Below are 19,944 nucleotides of genomic sequence, written 5' to 3' on the forward strand. Positions count from 1 at the left end.
ATTCATTCATCAGCATATTTTCTAGATGAAAATTACAATTCAAATTATTTCGACATCACAAATAAATTTGCAAGTCTTTACAAAAAAAGATCGGGTTTTTTGTGTATCCTGCTCGAAGAATTTCCCCAATTCTTCCTGAAAGTGAAATCTTTTTTACACTCAGACTAAGTTAAAGAAGTAAAAAAGCTGTAAGTTCGGCCGGGTCGAACTTTTAATACCCTCCACCATTTAGTACAAATTTGGCAATTTCCAAAAAATAAAATTCGTTAAAAATTCTGTTAAAATCTTAAAAATACCGAATGCTTATACGACGACGTGGCCATTCATAGGCAACTTTTGTCATAAGTTATTACAATATTTAAATGCGAAACTTGAAGAAAAATCTGTTTATAATGTAGCTAAAATCATCAAAATACCGAATATGGGGGATACCGTTATATGGGGGCTATACGAAGACGTGAACCTGCACAGACAAATTTCTGGCATGGGCTGAAGTATCCATTACGAACTTCACATGCGAAATTTGAAACAATCCCGGTAAATAATGTCGCTAGAATCATCAAAATACCGAATATCGGTGGTACGGTATATGGGCGCTATATGAAGACGTGGACCTATATGGCCCATTTTCTGTTTTATGCTGCACTATCTATTACGAACTTCAAATACCAAATTTGAAACAATTCCGGCGAATAGTGTCGCTAAAATCATCAAAATACCGAATATCGGGAGGTACCCTTATATGGGGGCTATATGATAACTTGGACCTACATGGCTCATTTACGAACTTAACCTGCCTACTGGGAAAATATACATGTGTGCAAAATTTTACCTTCTATCTCAATTTGTTCGAAAGATAGCGTGATTACAACAGACAAACAGACAGACAGACGGACATGGCTAAATCGTCTTAGAATTTTACACTGATCAAGAATATATATACTTTGTTGGGTCTGACATGAGTATTTCGAGGAGTTACAAACGGAATGACAAAATTAATATACCCTCCATAGTATGGTGGAGGGTAAAAAAGAAAACTCTATTATTTTCTCGAATTTTGAAAATAATTTTCGTAAAAATTGGTTGCCATTTTTTTTTTAATTTCTAAAGACCCAGACATGTCTGTATGTAGCTTTAAACTTGCGTTTCCCTAAACTTCTCCCGTTACTCGATGGATTTCCATAACGATTAGTCATTGTTGTTGGTACGAAACCCAAAACCACGAATTCCCTTAGTCATTGTGAAGGGGAGCATTTGCACTGTTACCGTTACGGTTTGAGGTTTTCTCACGTGTTGTGATTTGTTTTATTCTCTTCTTCTTCGTCTTTGTTATTATTTATGTCTGGAACAATGACATGGGAGGAGTGGGCAACAATCGTAGTTATTGGCTGCACATAAAAATCATGTCACAGTCGTTATTTCGTTGTTTTTGTATGCAATGGCAAAAAAAAGAAACAAAAACTACAATATCATAATTTGTAAATAACAAAAGTGACAGTTTCACAGAAAAAAATGGAAAAATTGCAACAAGTCCCCCGCCACGAACTGTAGACAGCAATTTTATTGTTGTATTTGAAAGTGAAGATAAAAGTTGTATTTGTGTTTTTTTTATACCCTCCACCATACTATGGAGGGTATATTAACTTTGTCATTCCGTTTGTAACTCCTCGAAATACTCATGTCAGACCCAACAAAGTATATATATTCTTGATCAGCGTAAAATTCTAAGTCGATTTAGCGATGTCCGTCTGTCTGTCTGTCTGTCTGTCCGTCTGTCTGTCTGTTGTAATCACGCTATCTTTCGAATAAATTGAGATAGATGACTAAAATTTTGCACACATGTTTATTTTTCCAGTAGGCAGGTTAAGTTCGTAAATGGGCCATGTAGGTCCACGTTTTCATATAGCTCCCATATAACGGTACCTCCGGATATTCGGTATTTTGATGATTTTAGCGACGTTATTCACCGGAATTGTTTCAAAATTGGTATTTGAAGTTCCAAATGGATACTACACCCTAAGATAGAAAATTGTCTGTGCAAGTCTATGTCTTCGTATAGCCCCCATATAACGGTACCTCCCGATATTCGGTATTTTGATGATTTTAGCGACATTTTTCACGGGAATTGTTTCAAATCTGGTTTTTGAAGTTCCAAATGGATACTACACCCTAAGACAGAAAATTGTCTTTGCAGGTCCACGTCTTCGTATAGCCCCAATATAACGGTACCTCAATATATTCGGTATTTTGATGATTTTAGCGACATTATTCACTGGAATTGTTTCAAATTTGGTATTTGAAGTTCCAAATGGATACTACACCCTAAGACAGAAAATTGTTTGTGCAGGTCCACGTCTTCGTATAGCCCCCATATAACGGCACCTCGCTATGTTCGGTATTTTGATGATTTTAGCGACATTATTAACCGGAATTGTTTAAAATTTGGTATTTGAAGTTCGTTATGGGAACTACAGTCTGTGACAGAAAATTGTCGGTGCGGGTCCAGTTTCGAATTTGAATATGGTAATGGCTTATGACAAACAATGCATATGTATGTCCACGTCGTATAGACCCCAATATAACGGCTATATTCGGTATTTTTAAAATTTTAACAGAATTTGTTAAGGATTTTATTTTTTGAAAATTTCCAAATTCGTTGTAAATGGTGGAGGGTATTAAAAGTTCGGCCCGGCCGAACTTACTGCTTTTTAACTTGTTTTCTTTTGCATGCCTTCGAGATTATTATGTGGTCTATAAGACATGCTAATTTTATGGCAGAAAAAAAAACAAAGAAAAAAATGCTATAGTTTCTCGCAGCAAATTCAAATTAGGATGAAATTTAAGCATCATCTGTGTTATTTGATAATTATGACTTTGTCTCAGCGAGGTATTCAGATAAGAAAGTCATTTTTATTAGCATAGTTATCGTAAAGATATGCGAAAGACTTTCCATTTCACAGAGATTAATCGTCAAATTTAAATGCATTTTTTAAATTTGAATCTTGGACTCTCGATTTCACAAGAATATTCAAAATATAAGCTGTTTTGAATGAAACTTCTATTTGGACAGTTTTAATATAATTTAAAAAGTATTAGTCGGTTTTGCCGACAGATGTATACCCTCAGCCAATGTTCGATTATTTAAATATAGTTTGTTTACTTTTATGATTATTCAAATTGTTATATGAAATATGTGATAATTTTTAGAAAATGTTAAAGTGTGCGTGGTGTACAACATATAGTCGACCGGAGTATTCCATTTTCATGCTTCATCTAATACAGATAAAAATATTGGTATGGGCAAAATTACAAGAAAATCGAACCTATATGTCCAATTTTATGCGAAATCATAATATCGATATTCATCTCAATTTAGTGGCTGAGAAAAATATTTAGATATAGCAAGTTGTAAAGAATCGCTGACTTGTTTCGCAAGTTATAATAGATAAAAGTAATGACCCTTTGCGGTTGAGGTACCGGAAAGGGTTTGCAGATATACATCATCTTCACAAAAGATCTTGTGTTAGCAAAATAGTTGGTATGTGTGAAATTTGAAGAGAGTTTGATGGTTATTTCGATTTCTTTGAGCGTTTTGTTTTTCAAAATCTTGAACCATATGTGGAGGAGATACACGAAGATATTGTCCGATCTCTACCATCTTTGTAACAGATTTTGTGTTAATGGAAATATTGAGATATACCAAGTCTAAATGGAATCGGATGTTAATTTCGCGTTTTATAAGCTTCATGGGTATTCAAAATTTTGACCCTCAGTGGGGGAGGTATCAGAAGGAGTGAACCGATATATCCCATCTTCACAGCAGATCTTGCGATAGTAGAAATAATGGGATGTGTAAAATATGAAGAGAATTGGATGCTTATTTCGAATTTTATAAACGTTTTGGTTCCTCAAAACATTGACCCTTTGCGGGGTAGGTACCAGAAGAAATGGTTCGATCTCTACCATCTTTATAACGGTATTATTTTCATAAAAATATTGAGATGTGCCAAGTCTGAATGGAATCGGCTGTTAATTTCCTGTTTTATGAGCTTCATGGATATTCCAAATATTAGCCATTTAGAAGGAGTAGACCGATATATTATATTTTCACAACAGACCAGATGAGTTTGGGATACGTATTAAATGATATATACCCTCTCTAGCCATATGGCTGAGGGTATAAAAATATGAACAATATCCATAGCAGACATTTGGGTGGTATTTGGTATTCAGAGAAAACTCTAAGAAACTCTTCTCCTTAGGAGAAGAGGTATTTTTTATATAGAAGAGTTTGAGAAGATCCTCGATCTTTAGGAGACCTACAAAGGGTCTTGAATCGGTGGGGAACCGTTAGAAAATCCTTTGTTCGTAAAAAATCTTTAGAAGGTCAATGGAAGACCTTAAGAATCTTTTTTAACTTTTTTTTCGTATAGAGGACCCTATCAAGTTCTTCTTTGTATAACGGACCTTTTCGAGACCTTCTTCGTATAGAAGACCTTTTAAAGGCCTTCTTTGTATAGAGAACGTTTTCGATGTCCCTTTCGAGGTCTTCTTCGTGTAAAAGACCTTTTCGATATCTTCTTCGTATAGAGGAACTTTTCGAGATCTTCTTCGTATAGATAACCTTTTCGAGGTCTTCTCCGCTTAGAGGACATTTTCAAGTTCTTCTTCGCATAGAAGATCTTTTCGAGATCTTCTTCGTATATATGACATTTTGGAAGTCTTCTTCGTATAAAAGACGTTTTCAAGGTTTTCTTTGCATAGAATACTTATCAATTTCTTCCCCGCATAGAGGACCTTTTCGAGATCTTCTTCGTCTATATAAGATTTTCGAGGTCTTGTTCGTATAGAGAACCTTTTGCAAGGCCTTCTTCATATAGAAGATTTTTTGGAGTTCTTCTTCGTATAGGGGACCTATTCGTAGGCTTCTTGCATACAGAAGACCTTTTCAAGGTCTTCCTCGCATAGAGGACCTTTTCGAGGTCTTCTTCGTCTATATAAGATTTTCGAGGTCTTGTTCGTATAGAGAACCTTTTCAAGGCCTTCTTCATATAGAAGACATTTTCGAGGTCTCCTTCGCATAGAATACCTTTTCATGGTTTTATTCGAACAGAGGACCTTTTCGAGGTCTTCTTCGAACAGAGGACCTTTTAGAGGTATTTTTCGTATATATGAGATTTTAGTGGTCCTCTTCGAATAGAGGACCTTTACGAGGTATTTTTCCTATATATGACATTTTCGAGATTTTTTCGCATAGAGGACTTTTTCGAGGTTCTTTTTCGAGTTCTTTATATAGAGGCACTTTTTGAGACGTTCAAAAGCTTTGCTTGCTATAAAAGATCATTGCAAGGTCTTCTTCCTATAGGAGTCCTTCAAAAAATCTTCTTTATAAAGTTTTCTCCAGATATTTTTAAGACCTTGCAAGATTTTCTTCATATAGAAGACCTTACAAGGTCTTCTTTTAAAGGAATACTTCTCCGTATAGAAACCCCAAAAATGTGTTTTCTCTATAGAACTTTAAAAGGACCTTTCTATATTGACTATATTTTAAAGCTCTTTTCTATGCGGTGAACCTTCAAATAACCTTCGCTAAGGAAAATGCCATTAAAAGACCTTCAAAAAATATTCTTTAGATAGAAAATTTCAACGGATTCCACTAATTGGGAGACCTGTAAATGGTCTGCTCGGTAAATACTTTTCTCTGTATAGAATTTTATTATATGATTTTCTTCAAGTTGAAGAACCTTTAAATGTCTTCTTCGACATTTGAAAATATTTCCCTATGGAACTTTTAAGAGGTGTTCTCTGTACAGAAATGTTGCCTTCTGCATATAAAATACCCTTAAATGGCGTTTTTAAAACGACGACACTGTTTGGAAGATTTTTGAAAGGTAATTTCTCTGTCGAATGTCTTTTAAAATTATACTGTGAAAAGAAGACTCTTAGGAGGACTTTAATTGTTTAATTTAATTTAATGAGTAGGCCTTCTTTATTTACAAAATTTATGAAAAGTCAACTGTATGGTTGTATTGTATATGGCCACTATATATGACGACTTTTACAAGGTTTTCGTTGCAAAAGAGCTTTAGAGAGTATTTTAGAAGATCCATGGAATACTCTTAGAAACTCAAAATGTTCTTCTAAAACCTACTTGTCTCTCCTCTTTTTTCTGCTTTAAGATATTTCTAGAACTGATTTATCGCTCCTATTCTTTGGGCTAAATTTATGTAACCATTATTTTCAACAAACAGGTTACAGTTATTTTCCTAGACTTGTTGAAAATTAAAATTTATAATTTTGTTCACAATAGTAATAATAAATAACAATAACAATAACTAATAATAAATTCCATCTCTCTTTCTTTTGGTTTCTTTCGCAGATGTTCCCGCACCAACGACACACACAGCGAATACGACACATGAGCATATTCTTGTTGTTGCTACTCTATTTGTCACAAATCAAAGCCTGGCGACCATGTGTAGAATTGAGTCCAGCTTTGCGTTTACCCTGCAGGTGTGTAAAAAAGAAGAAAAAAATAAAAATAACAATTTTCAAACAAAGACAACAAGACAGACGTGAAAAAACACTAACTAACGCAACGCCACAAAACTAACTGTCATCTAAGAAGCAACGCACCAAACCAGCATCACATGGACCCAACGCGGCGACAGAGAAAAATCAACTATGCAAATAACTCGGCCATAAAAAGCTCGAAAGAATTTCAGTAAAAATCAAAAACAACGACAACAAACACACGACACTAATAGAAAACCCAACGCGAATGAATGAAAACCACTACCAACACAACAACAACAACACTAACTTTATAACCGAAAAACAATTTCCGCCTATGGCAGATTGATTTTCAATCGATCTGTTTTTGATGTTTTCCACTAGTTATACCCTACACCACTAGGTGGTCAGGGTATTATGTCTTTGTGCATTTGTTTGTAACAGGCAAAATGAAACGAGATAGACCCATAGTTCCTTTTGATGATCTGCATAGAATCACATTCTGAGTCGATATATGCATGTCCGTCCGTCCGTCTGTCCATGTATTTTTGTAAACAAAGTACAGTTCGCATTTATTGCCCTATCCTGATGAAATTTTGCACAAATCATTTGTTTGGCCCAAGGACGAACCCTATTGAAATTGGAGATAATCGGTCAAAATTTAGATATAGCTCCCATATATATCTTCGTCCGATTTGCCTTTTATTGTGCACGAAACGTGTAATATCAGTCCGAATAGTATGGAATTTTGCACGTCATATTGGACCTCAAAATAAGTGTGCCAAATTTGATCGAATTTGGTTCAGATATAGCTATAGCTCCCATATATATTGTTCATCCGATTTGCTATTTTTGTCCTCCGCAGCCGTAATATGCACTCTGTAACAACAATATTTGGGGAAATTTATCAAATACAGCTCAGAAATACATTTGCTAAATTTTATCGGGATCGGTTCAGATTTGGATATAGCTCCCATATATAACTTCGTCCGATTTACCTTGGATTGTGCACCAAACGGCAAAATTGAATGAAATGTTGCACTTACGACCGAATTGAGTCTAGAAGCTAGTATGTCAAATTTGGTAAAGATCGGTTCAGATATAGATATAACTCCCATATATACTGTTCATCCGATTTGCTATATTTGTTACCCAAAACCGTAATATGCACTCCGTAATAACGATATTCAGGGAAATATATCAAATACAGCTCAGAAATATCTTTGCCAAATTCTATCGAGATCGGTTCCGATTTGGATATAGCTCCCATATATATTTTTATCCGATTTTAAATTATTTGTGCATCAAATGCGCAACACAAGTCCGAATTTAAAATATACAAATGCTTCGGCATATTTAGTACTTTGAACTTTAAATTATATAATTATAATTAAATAATCAAAGCGTGTATGATTGAATTCTCCCATAAAAACTTTTAATTGTTATGCGCAACTCTACTAAATTAGCAAAGTGGTGTAGGGTATCATAAAGTCGGCTCCGCCCGACTTTAAGACTTTCTTTACTAGTTTTTCTATTTAGTTTTTTTTTCTTCTTCAATGACTTGGATGTTTTTTTTCATCGTTTGTTGTTTTTATTGATTTTTTATTTGTTTTATGTTTTCCTTACTATTGTTTGTTTGATTTTTGTTTTTGTTTTACAGATGCAATGTTGTTGCCTTCGGTTCAACGGGACAACTTGGCGCTGTGGCCATGGATTGTGATCGTGCGGTATTTCATGGTGAAGCTCCTCAGCTGCCGTACGGTGCTCCCATTGTATCGTATTCCCAACGTTACAGTGGCCAACAAATTTTACCGGCACAGGTAAGGGGTTTTCCAACAGAAAACTTATGTATATATGATTATTAGTATAAAATGCATTAACTTCAAGGAACACAAAAAAATATTATTTTCCGCCATGATGACATTTTTACAGAATTTTTAGGTCTCAGTCAATAAAGACATATTTTGCTCTTTCAGAGCTTAAAAATCCAAACATGGATCATTCGATATTTAATCTTAGCTAGCAGTAAGGTTTGGGTGCACCCAAATAAAATTGATTAACCTGAACTTCCCCGTAACTATGCTGTCTAATATCTCCCACTGCGACAACACTAATTTTTTCTCGTTTACCAGGCCAATCTTTGGGCTGTACTTAACGACTTCAAAAATGGACTGACTGCTCGATGATAAGGGTTATTTAAGCATTAAATTATACTGATGCATTTTTTTTAACAAAAAACTAGTCTTAAACTAAATCAATATTTAATTTTGTTCTGTTATGCCGAACTTATAATAACTTCCAAAAAGTGTAAACCTGAGTTACAGCCAAATGGGCTATTCCGGAAAACTCTTAAATTAGGAAGTTTCGGGGGGAGATGAAAACACCTGAAATAATAAATACAGCTGATTTTGTTAGGAATTGAGAACAAAACTTTCAAAATAGGACACATCAAGTGGAGCTAAATTCAATATTTTTGTGGGGGAATTAAACTACTCAATGAGAACCATAGACTTCTAATTACAGCTTTTATAGTGAGAAATTGGGGTCGAAAACTTCAACATGAAAATTAAAATCACGATGAACCATTATATGAGAGTCTATACCTAAACGTGGACAGATGAATTTCATTTTCCAAACTTCAACAGCCGAAACTCATGCTGTTAAAAAATGAGCATTTGTCTTCAAAATGTGATTTTCAAACCTAAATTTGAACATTTTCGTGATCTTCAAATTGTTGAATTATAAAATTCAATTCCACAGAAAAATGTAGCTAGATCCTTCCACTCCCCAAAAATTGGACTAAGCCGATAAAGAGAAGCTTAGTCAAACCGTAGGCCAACATTGATTGACATTATCAAACGAAAACCCAGAATATTAAATTGTAGCAAATTCACTTGGTAACTGCGGCTGATGATGGGCTGCCAATATTGTCTACAAAACAGTGCATAAAATTTCAGAAATTTCTAAGGTATGACTTCCATTAACATACCTCTGACTTAAAACATGGAGCTCAAATCCTGTAAATCTTTATATTTGAATCACATTCGGGCAGAGACGTGCGCAAGAAGGGACTCTCTATAAACTAGTTGGATCTCGAAATGATTTTTAAATACTTTTTTGGATTTGCGGCTACACTGAGGTCAAGTGCGAAAAAGGATAATATGAGTCCGGTTTACCAAACACCATCTACTGGGTTGCCCATATTCGACGGACCTTTGGGCCCATTCCAATCGACGAGGCTTGTCCGCAGACAACATTCTTTGCGTCAATTGATTTTTGTACCGGAACAAATGCAAATCAATGCGAATAATCCGTTCTAAAGTGGACCGAGCCATGCCCAACTGCTGAGAACGGCGTTTTTGGGATGTTCTTGGGGACCTATCAACACTGGCTCGTACGACAGCGATATTCTCGGCCGATCGCCTTGGTCGACTTTTATATGGCCTCTTCGGATTAGAAAGAGCCTCACCAGTCGAAAATTTTTCGTATAAACGCTTAATGGTGTTCTTAGAAGGCGAACTTCTCAAAATTGTGATCATAAATGTAATTAAATAAGAAATGGGTCAGTAATTTTCCGTACACCTCCTATAAGTAGTCAACACTTAATAAATCTTAACATTTCCATCAAATATAAGTCGGTGCCTCTCCTCTGGACTATCAGGGGAGATGAAAAAACTGCAATTTCAGACTGCTGTCATTCCTAAGCCACTCGTCCGAAAGCTGTTAAAATTATTCATGTGAAAGCTCATAATATTCTTTACAAGCGTACAAAAGAATTTTGGTGAGAATTTTCAAGAAAAAATTTTATTCGTGATGAAACTCAAGCGTGATAGTCTAATTTCTTTATATTTGGCTGGAAAACCACAAGTGGCTATCGTTAGAGCACTCCAGCATTTAAGTGCGAATAAATCTTTTGTGTCTCGTACCATCGCTCGTTACAGTGAAGTGAGCGGAAGAAAACAGCAACATTAGCAGAAATGGTTCGAAAAGTAAAGAAGCGACTTGATCCAAGCCCGCGTCGCAGTGAAGTGGCTCGTGAGCTGAACATATATAAAAATTCCATTCGGAAAATATTGAAAAATGAGCTCGGGGTAAAAACCTTGAAATTAAAAAAAAATTCTAAAACTTACACCGCAACAGAAAGAAAATAGACTCAAATGAGCTAAAGAGTTGCTTCGCTTGGCCGAAAGTGGTGAACTACCAAGTTTGGTTTTCTCCGATGAGAAAACATTTGTTGTCCAGCAGTTTGAAAAAAAAAACAAAATGATCGTGTTTACTTACCAAAATGTGCACCTTGGGTTGGCCACCAGAACTCAAGCGCCCGCCATGGTGATGGTGTGGGCCGTCATAACAGCCGATGGTCGCTCTCCGCTCGTATTAATCGACCGTGGCATCAGAATAAATGACGAATATTATGGCGAAAATATTCTGGTGGGTGTATTAAAGCCTTAAGCACGCAAACAGATCTTGAACATTCTAACAGTACTCAGCACACGCCACCCAAGAATGGTTACAAAATGAGGTTCCTCGCTTCATTTCCAGCGCACAATGGCCATCAATCTCCGAATGCCAATCCGTGGGACTATTGTGTCTGGAGTATTTTGGAAAGAAAAGTTGGCACTAAAAAATGCCAAAGTATCGACCACCTCATGTAAGCGCTTGGCCGGGAATGGACCAAAATACCGCAGAGCAACATTCGGGCAGCGTGTGACGGTTTCATTGACCGTTTGAACATTTTCCAATAGATGAATTATTTGTCAGATTATTTGCAAATATCGAGTTTGACATAATTCTGTTGTAAATGTACCTAAAATCATAAAAATACTGAATATTGGGATGTACAGTAATATGGCGTAAATCTGTATGGGGAAATCCTACAGACCTAAAACACATCTGAATATTTTTTTATTTGCACAGACGGACGTGCAACGCTAAATCGACATAAAATTTTATGCTGATCAAAAATATATACACTTTGTCGGATCTAAAATGTATATTTCGAGGTTTTAGAAATGACGAACTTAATATACCCTCCATACTTTGGGGAAGGGTATAAAAATGACGTTGAGTCGAAGTCTGGTGAAAATTCCTACTTTTGCATCCATCCTAATATATTTTTATGCTTATTCATTCCTATATCCTGTGAAAATATTTCTTATTCACACAATAATTACATATAAATTAAATAGGTTTTTACTGCATAAAGATTTTTTCACACACTTCCAATTAGGTTTACAATCACGAATCCTATTAGATTAATAGGGAACTATTAAAAAAAAACAAAGACTCCATAAGACACCATATTGTTTGCTGTCATGTTTTGAGGAGTTTTGTTTCCATTGACTGGCAACAATTGCCATCCACAGATGGAAACATTAACAATGCACAGCCATACGCTGGCAAACTTCAAATAAAGTCAAGGTTATTTAAAATAGCACCAACAGCTAACACCACCGAGAGACACCAAAAAGCAATAAAAAAACCGAACCTATCGACCTCAAACAACGTGGCCATGCTGACTGACAATCATTGTTGCAGTCGGTGTGCATTACAAATTTAATTTAATTAAAATCAAAACAAAAGGTAGCATTAAAACCAAAAAAAAAATCTCAAAGATCTTTGGGAGATTATTTCAAAATAGAAACACAATGTTGGGTTAATTAAGAAAAAAAAATAAAATAAAGCAGTAATTTTTCCCTTGGCATTGTCACTGGTTTGGTGGTTATAGGTGTTTTAAAGAAATTAAAAGTGAAACAAAATCTAAATTAATTAAGATATAAATTGTCAGTAGACACGAAATGAAGATAATAGCCTTCAAATGCTGGAGCTGCTTACAGCTGCAACAATGAAATAAAAACAACAAAATCAACGAGCAAATATTCAAACCAACCAAAGAAGATATGTACCTCAAAGCAATAAACTTTTACTTGAAGTTAAAAGCTTAGTCACACACGTCACTCAGTATTTGTTTTTTTCTTCATCTCTGAGCCCAAACAAATGATATCAGGTCCAAGCCAGAGTTTCAGTGATGCGCACAAAATTCAATGGGTCTTCACAAAAAAAAAAAAAAAACAAAAAATTTAAGAAAAAAAGTAAACAAAACAAGTACTTTAACGTTAAAGATTTGTTTTTGTAGATAAACAAAGTTGTGTTGATGCTTAAAATGATCACTGAAATGTAGAAGAGAAGAAAACGTGAAATAAAGAAGACAACAATAACAAGCTGAAAAAAACCCAACAAAATATGAATGAAAGTAAGTTTTCTTAACAGGCAACACTTTCACTTCGATCTGAACAGCGGCAGCAAACAAACACTCACACTCACCTCTCTTGTAGCTGCGCACATGAAAGTGAAAAGATTTTAAAGAAATTAACTCAGATATGTTATACAAAAAATAGCCAAGAATATTAACACACTTAACAAGTGTGCGCTTGCTGCCTACCCACATCCGAACAGATGGAGATACTCGTGTGTCTGCAGATACATACGTATGTTTATTGTTGTGGTTTATCGGAATGTATGCCAATGCCGGATCAATCTTAAGTAATTTTATTAATCTCTTAAGTAATTAAGAGAATATGATTTTTGTTGTTGTTGTTCTTGTTATATGCCAAAGATAATCAACTTTCTTTGTAATCGCTTTAGGAAACAAAAGACTTAAGACACATGCATGCATTCAATGACAATGCGGAGAAATGTTAAATTAAATTATAGAAAAAAATGGAATTATATTTTTTCGACTAATTGACTGCTTAAGTCTGGGATATTCCTCTATTGGCTTAACTTCAAATTACTCTCCATTACCGAGTGAAATGTTGTTCGAAATAAAACTGATAGCCTTGTAATATTTTTTGATCGCTACCAATATCATAATTTCATCTCGACGAAGGCAATGTTCACTTGGCTTTTTCGAAATGAATTTTTCGACTAAAATTTAAATTTAATTCAAGCCAGATGTAATAATAACAAAGAAAGAGAAGATATGGAAAGATAATAAATGTGAATAAGAAGTTGGAAACCATATGAGACACTTTCATACCTACTGAGTCAGAAGTAGTACAAACAAGTTAAAAAGCAGTAAGTTCGGCCGGGCCGAACTTTTAATACCCTCCACCATTTGCAACGAATTTGGAAATTTTCAAAAAATAAAATCCCTAAAAAATTTTGTTAAAACTTTAAAAATACCGAATATAGCCGTTATATTGGGGTCTATACGACGTGGACATATATAGGCATTGTTTGTCATAAGCCATTACCATATTCAAATTCGAAACATGAAATAAACGGTGATTAATGTAGCTAAAATCATCAAAATATCGTATATAAGGAGGTGCCGTTATATCGGAGCTGTGCGAAGACCTGGACCAGCATAGACAATTTTCTGTCACAGGCTATAGCTTCCATTACTAACGTCAAATACGATATCTCAAACAATTTTGGTGGATATTGTACCTAAACTCGTCAAAATACCAAATATAGGGAGGTACTGATATATGGGGCCCATACGAAGACCTGGACCTGCATAGTCATTTTTCTGTCACAGACTATAGTTCCCATTACGAACTCTAAATACGTAATTTGAAACAATTCCGGTGAATAATGGAGCTTAAATCATCAAATACCGAATTTTGGGAGGTACCGTTATATGGGGGCTATACGAAGACGTGGACCTGCACAGATAATTTTCTGTCTTAGGCTGTAGTATCCGTTTCGAACTTAAAATACAAAAGTTGAAACATTTCCGGTGAATAATGTCGCCAAAAACATCAAAATACCGAATATCGGGAGGTACCGTTATATGGGGGCTATATGAAAATGTGGACCTACATGGCCCATTTACGAACTTAACCTGCATACTGGAAAAATAAACAGGTGTGCAAAATTTTAGCCTTCTATCTCAATTCGTTCGAAAGATAGCGTGATTACAACAGACAGACAGACGGACAGACAGACGGACAGACAGACGGACATGGCTAAATCGACTTTTTACGCTGATCAAGAATATATATACTTTATTGGGTCTGACATGAGTATCTCGAGAAGTTACAAACGGAATGACAAAGTTAATATACTCTCCATAGTATGGTGGAGGGTATAAAAACATGTAAGCGAAGACTGCAAAAAGGCGTTATGGCGTTTAACATAATTTTTATTATTTTTTTTTTTTTTAATTTTATAGAATGAAAGCAAAAATGTCGGAAATAGCAACAAAATTTTAGAATAAATTTAGTTTGTTCTAATTGGTCTCCTTTGGCCTTATGGCCTTCAAACGGCCAATGAAACCGTCACACACTGCTCGAATGTTGCTCTGCGGTATTTTGCTATTTTTCAGTGCCAATCTTGCTTTCCAAAATACTCCACACACAATAGTCCAACGGATTGGAATCGGGATATTTTGGTGGCTATTTTGCGCTGGAAATGAATCGAAGAACCTCATTTTGTAACAATTCTTGGTTGGCGCATGCTGAGTGCGATGATGCTGAGCCCTGTTGGAATGTCCAAAGAATGCGGGCAAAATGTTTGGAGGCTTTAATACACCATCCAGAATATTTTCACATTAATATTTGGCATTTATTCTTATGCCACGGTCGATTAATACGGGCGGAAAGCGACCATCAGCTGTTATGGCGGCTCACACCATCACCATGGCCGTCGCTTGAGTTCTGGTGGCCAACCGAAGGTGTACATTTTCAGCTGACCTTTTTGGCAAGTAAACACGATCATTTTGTTTGTTTACAAACTGCTGGACAACGAATGTTTCTCATCGGATAAAACCAAATTCGGCAGTTCACCACTTTCGGCCAAGCGAAGCAAGTCTTTAGCTCTTTTGAGTCTATTTTCTTTCTGTTGCGGTGGAAGTTCATGCACTTTTTGGATTTTCAATAGCTTTACCCCGAACTCATTTTTCAATATTTTCCGAATGGAATATTGCGATATGTTCAGCTCACGAGCCATTTTTCGGCCATTGCGACAAAGGTTTCGATCAAGTCGCTTCTTTTCGAGCCATTTCTGTTGATGTTACTTTTTTCTTCCGTCCCCTTCCTTGACGTAAAGCTACGCTACCAGTATCACGGTAACGAGCGTTGGTACGAGACACAAAAGATTTATTCACATTTAAGTGCGGGAGTGCTCTAACGATAGCCACTTGTGGTTTTCCACCCTGTGATAAAGAAATCACACTATCACGCTTGAATTTAATCACGAATAACTCTTTTTCTGGAAAAATTTCACCAAAATGCTTTTGTACGCTTGTAAACAATTTAGTGAGCTGTCACTGGAATAATTTTAACAGCTGTCGGATGAGTGGCTTTTAAATGACAGCAGTATGAAGCCGGTTGCAGTTTTTTCATCTCACCCTGTATATAGACAATTCGCTTTCATGGGGTGAAGTACTCACAAAGAACTCCTTGTGTAGAATTTCGAACGATTACATTGAAAAATGTGGTTAAAATCATTAAAATACCGAATATCGGGGCCTATACGATATCGTGAACTTATATAGATAATTCTCTCTCAGGGGATAAAGTACTTACAAGGAACTCCTTGTATAGAATTTCAGACAATTCCATTGAAAAATGTGGCTAAAATCATCAAAATGCCGAATATAGGGAAGTGCTGTTATTTGGGGAAATACGGTATCGTGGACCTATATAAATAATTCTCTTTCAGGGGATAAAGTACTCACATGAAACTCCATGTGTAGAATTTCAGAAAATTCCATTGAAAAATGTGGCTAAAATCATCAAAAACCGAATATCGGGTAGTACCATTATATAGGGGCTAAACGATATCGTGGACCGATATAGCCCATCTTCGAACTTGACCTGCCTGCAGGAAAGGAAAGATTTGTGCAAAATTTTAGCTTCCTATCTTAATTCATTTTGACTGTAGCGTGATTACAACAGACGAACAGAATTTTACGCTGATCTAGGATATATATACTTTGTTGGGCCTAAAATTATTCTTTCGATGAGTTACAAACGGAATGACGAACTTAAATGTTAGTCCTTATCGGAAACTCTTTTGAGAGTATCCAAGATTACACTCCAAAAAACTGACGGCCTGACAGACATTATTGATCCTGATGAACCACAAGACAATTTTTATCAAACAAATGTGAGGTCGAAATTCTAAATTTCGATTGGAGACATTGCTGACCGTATAAACCCACTGTAGCTGTTAAAGTTGCAACCATTGAGGAAATGTATCAGACAAATTACGATGTACATAAAAATCTTACGAATCTTAGTTGGATAATTATATTATTTTACTTAAGATATCTGGAAAACTCAGTGGGTGAGTTTCGGTATTCCAGATTTACCCGTATTTTGTCTGAATTATTTATTTAAAGAGTTGTAAAAATGCCATCAATATTTCTTAAATTTTATCTTACAGATTTATTTATCTAAATACCGTATAATAATTATTATTTATTTTTTATTATTACAGCACTTTGGCAATTTAAATTTACCCATTGAAGAATTGGATTTATCCTATAATCTAATACGCCGTATACCCGAAAAAGCATTTGAAGGTATCAAAGACACATTGACGGTGCTGCGATTGGCCAACAATTTATTGGGCGATAGTTTAAATCCAATATTTTCAACAGCCGAATTTCATCCATTGAACAATTTGAAATTATTGGATTTATCAGCGAATAAAATCAAATCGATTGAGGAGGGTCTGCTGAAAGGGTGCGGTGAATTGAAGGTCAGTATGGCAATAATAATAATAAAAAACCATACAATCAAATCGAATAATTTTAGAAGAGAACTTAAAATGTTATTTTTGGCAATTAACAGGCAAAAAAAATGTCCATTAAGATAGATTCGAATCTATCTAGCAAATACTCAAACCACTCAGCAATTAACAGAGTACTGTTAAAATTAACAGAGTGCTGTTAAAGTTAACAGAGTTAAAAAAAAATGTTTTTTTAGCCAAAAATATAATTTTAATTGAAAACAAATATATTTAAGTAAAAATTATAAAACTTTATTAACTTTGTTATTATTTTCACCACAAAAATGCAACATTAAGTTATACGATAAAGGCCGAGAGAGTTATTTCTGTTGGCTAGGTTATGTGCTCATTGATCCTATAAGGATAATTCTGCCGGGACAACATGGATACCGCTGAAAAGCTTATCGAGAGTACTCTCCATAGAAATAATAAAAAGATTCAAAAATATTCCCCGATGCCGCCGAATCCACCCATTTCTGAAATTATCCTGGGGTAAGGATAATTATTCCGGCCATTACTCCTACAAGGATAAATTCTGCCGGGACAACATGGGTATCGTTGGAAAGCTTATCGAGAGTACTCTCCATAGAAATAATAAAAAGTTTCAAAAATATTGCCCGATGCCGCCGAATCCACCCATTTCTGAAATTATCCTGGGGTAAGGATAATTATTCCGGCCATTACTCCTACAAGGATAAATTCTGCCGGGACAACATGGGTATCGTTGGAAAGCTTATCAAGAGTACTCTCCATAGAAATAATAAAAAGATTCAAAAATATTGCCCGATGCCGACGAATCCACCCATTTCTGAAATTATCCTGGGGTAAGGATAATTATTCCGGCCATTACTCCTAAAAGGATAAATTCTGCCGGGACAACATGGGTATCGTTGGAAAGCTTATCGACAGTGCTCTCCATAGAAATAATAAAAAGATTCAAAAATATTGCCCGATGCCTCCGAATCCACCCATTTCTGAAATTATCCTGGGGTAAGGATAATTATTACGGCCATTACTCCTACAAGGATAAATTCTGCCGGGACAACATGGGTATTATTTCTATGGAGAGTACTCTCGATAAGCTTTCCAACGATACCCATGTTGTCCCGGCAGAATTTATCCTTGTAGGAGTAATGGCCGGAATAATTATCCTTACCCCAGGATAATTTCAGAAATGGGTAGATTAAGCGGCATCGGGCAATATTTTTGAAACTTTTTATTATTTCTATGGAGAGTACTCTCGATAAGCTTTCCAACGATACCCATGTTGTCCCGGCAGAATTTATCCTTGTAGGAGTAATGGCCGGAATAATTATCCTTACCCCAGGATAATTTCAGAAATGGGTGGATTCGGCGGCATCGGGGAATATTTTTGAATCTTTTTATTATTTCTATGGAGAGTACTCTCGATAAGCTTTTCAGCGGTATCCATGTTGTCCCGGCAGAATTATCCTTATAGGATCAATGAGCATATAACCTAGCCAACAGAAATAACTCTCTCGGCCTTTATCGTATAACTTAATGTTGCATTTTTGTGGTGAAAATAATAACAAAGTTAATAAAGTTTTATAATTTTTACTTAAATATATTTGTTTTCAATTAAAATTATATTTTTGGCTAAAAAACATTTTGTTTTTAACTCTGTTAACTTTAACAGCACTCTGTTAATTTTAACAGTACTCTGTTAATTGCTGAGTGGTTTGAGTATTTGCTAGATAGATTCGAATCTATCTTAATGGACATGCAAAAAAAATCGATAATTAAGAAAGCTTTAGGAAAATATGATAATGGACACAAACCCAACTAAAACTAATTATTATGAATAGAAAAAACGAAATATGATGACGAATAGGACTTTGATTCTACCTATAGTTTTGTACTGCAATATACTCAAAAATCTAACATTAGCATTTTTTTTCTGAAAATTATATTTCTCATAAACCTCTTTTTCTACCACTGTATCTCATTTGAAGCACATAATGAATTATTAAATTAACAATTCGTTGGAGTTTCTGTTTAACCACTTGAAGGTGTTTTTATTTCATTTTACTGTTGTTCGTCTTATTACCGATCTCATCGACCGCTTCATGTTAGACGTCGTCGAAACGGAGCCATCGACCACCATCAACACACCTATAGCCGATGGCCAAAAGAAAAAATCCAGTTATTCCGAAGCAGACAGTAAACACAACAACACAATTGCATGAAATTCACCAGTTTCTGTTTAACTAATATCTATTGCGTTGTTGTTGTAACAATTCTTGTTGTTGTAATTAAATTGCAACAACCTAGGCAACCTTAATATTGGAAATCTTTTATTTTCTTCTCTTAATTGTCAAATTGGTAGGAGGTTGAAACTTAAGTTTATAAAATTTGAAAGATAAGTGGGTAGAGATTTGCAGTTCTGCAGACAATAGAAGAGCCTAATATCTTCTAAAGGCAGTTAAAGACCTCGAGGTCATGTAAAGGCAAAAGAAGACCCCAAGGTCAATACCCCAAAGGCCAAGGTCAAGACCCCAAAGACAATAGATGGCCTCAGGGTCATCTAGCAGACATCAAGGTCGTCTATAGGCAAAAGGAGACCTCAAGGTCGTCTGTTGAATATGGAAGACGTAAAGGTCTTCTATAGAAAATAGAAGACCTCAAAGTCCTCTTTAGACAAAAGAAGTCCTCAAGATCTTCCATGGA

General features: G+C 35.4%; 1 protein-coding gene across 1 annotated transcript in view; it reads left to right on the forward strand.

Annotated features, from left to right (window-relative positions):
* The window catches only part of LOC131801110 (protein artichoke-like), a 67,459-nt gene that overhangs the window by 36,843 nt on the left and 10,672 nt on the right, over positions 1-19,944 (forward strand). Inside the window, exons 3-5 of the mRNA XM_059119215.1 lie at positions 6,380-6,513; positions 8,174-8,333; positions 16,963-17,226. Coding sequence (XP_058975198.1) covers positions 6,380-6,513; positions 8,174-8,333; positions 16,963-17,226 — 558 coding nt within the window. The remainder of the gene's footprint in view (positions 1-6,379; positions 6,514-8,173; positions 8,334-16,962; positions 17,227-19,944) is intronic.

This window comes from Musca domestica, unplaced genomic scaffold (genome assembly GCF_030504385.1).
Source record: "Musca domestica strain aabys unplaced genomic scaffold, Musca_domestica.polishedcontigs.V.1.1 1, whole genome shotgun sequence".
Classification (NCBI taxonomy): domain Eukaryota; kingdom Metazoa; phylum Arthropoda; class Insecta; order Diptera; family Muscidae; genus Musca; species Musca domestica.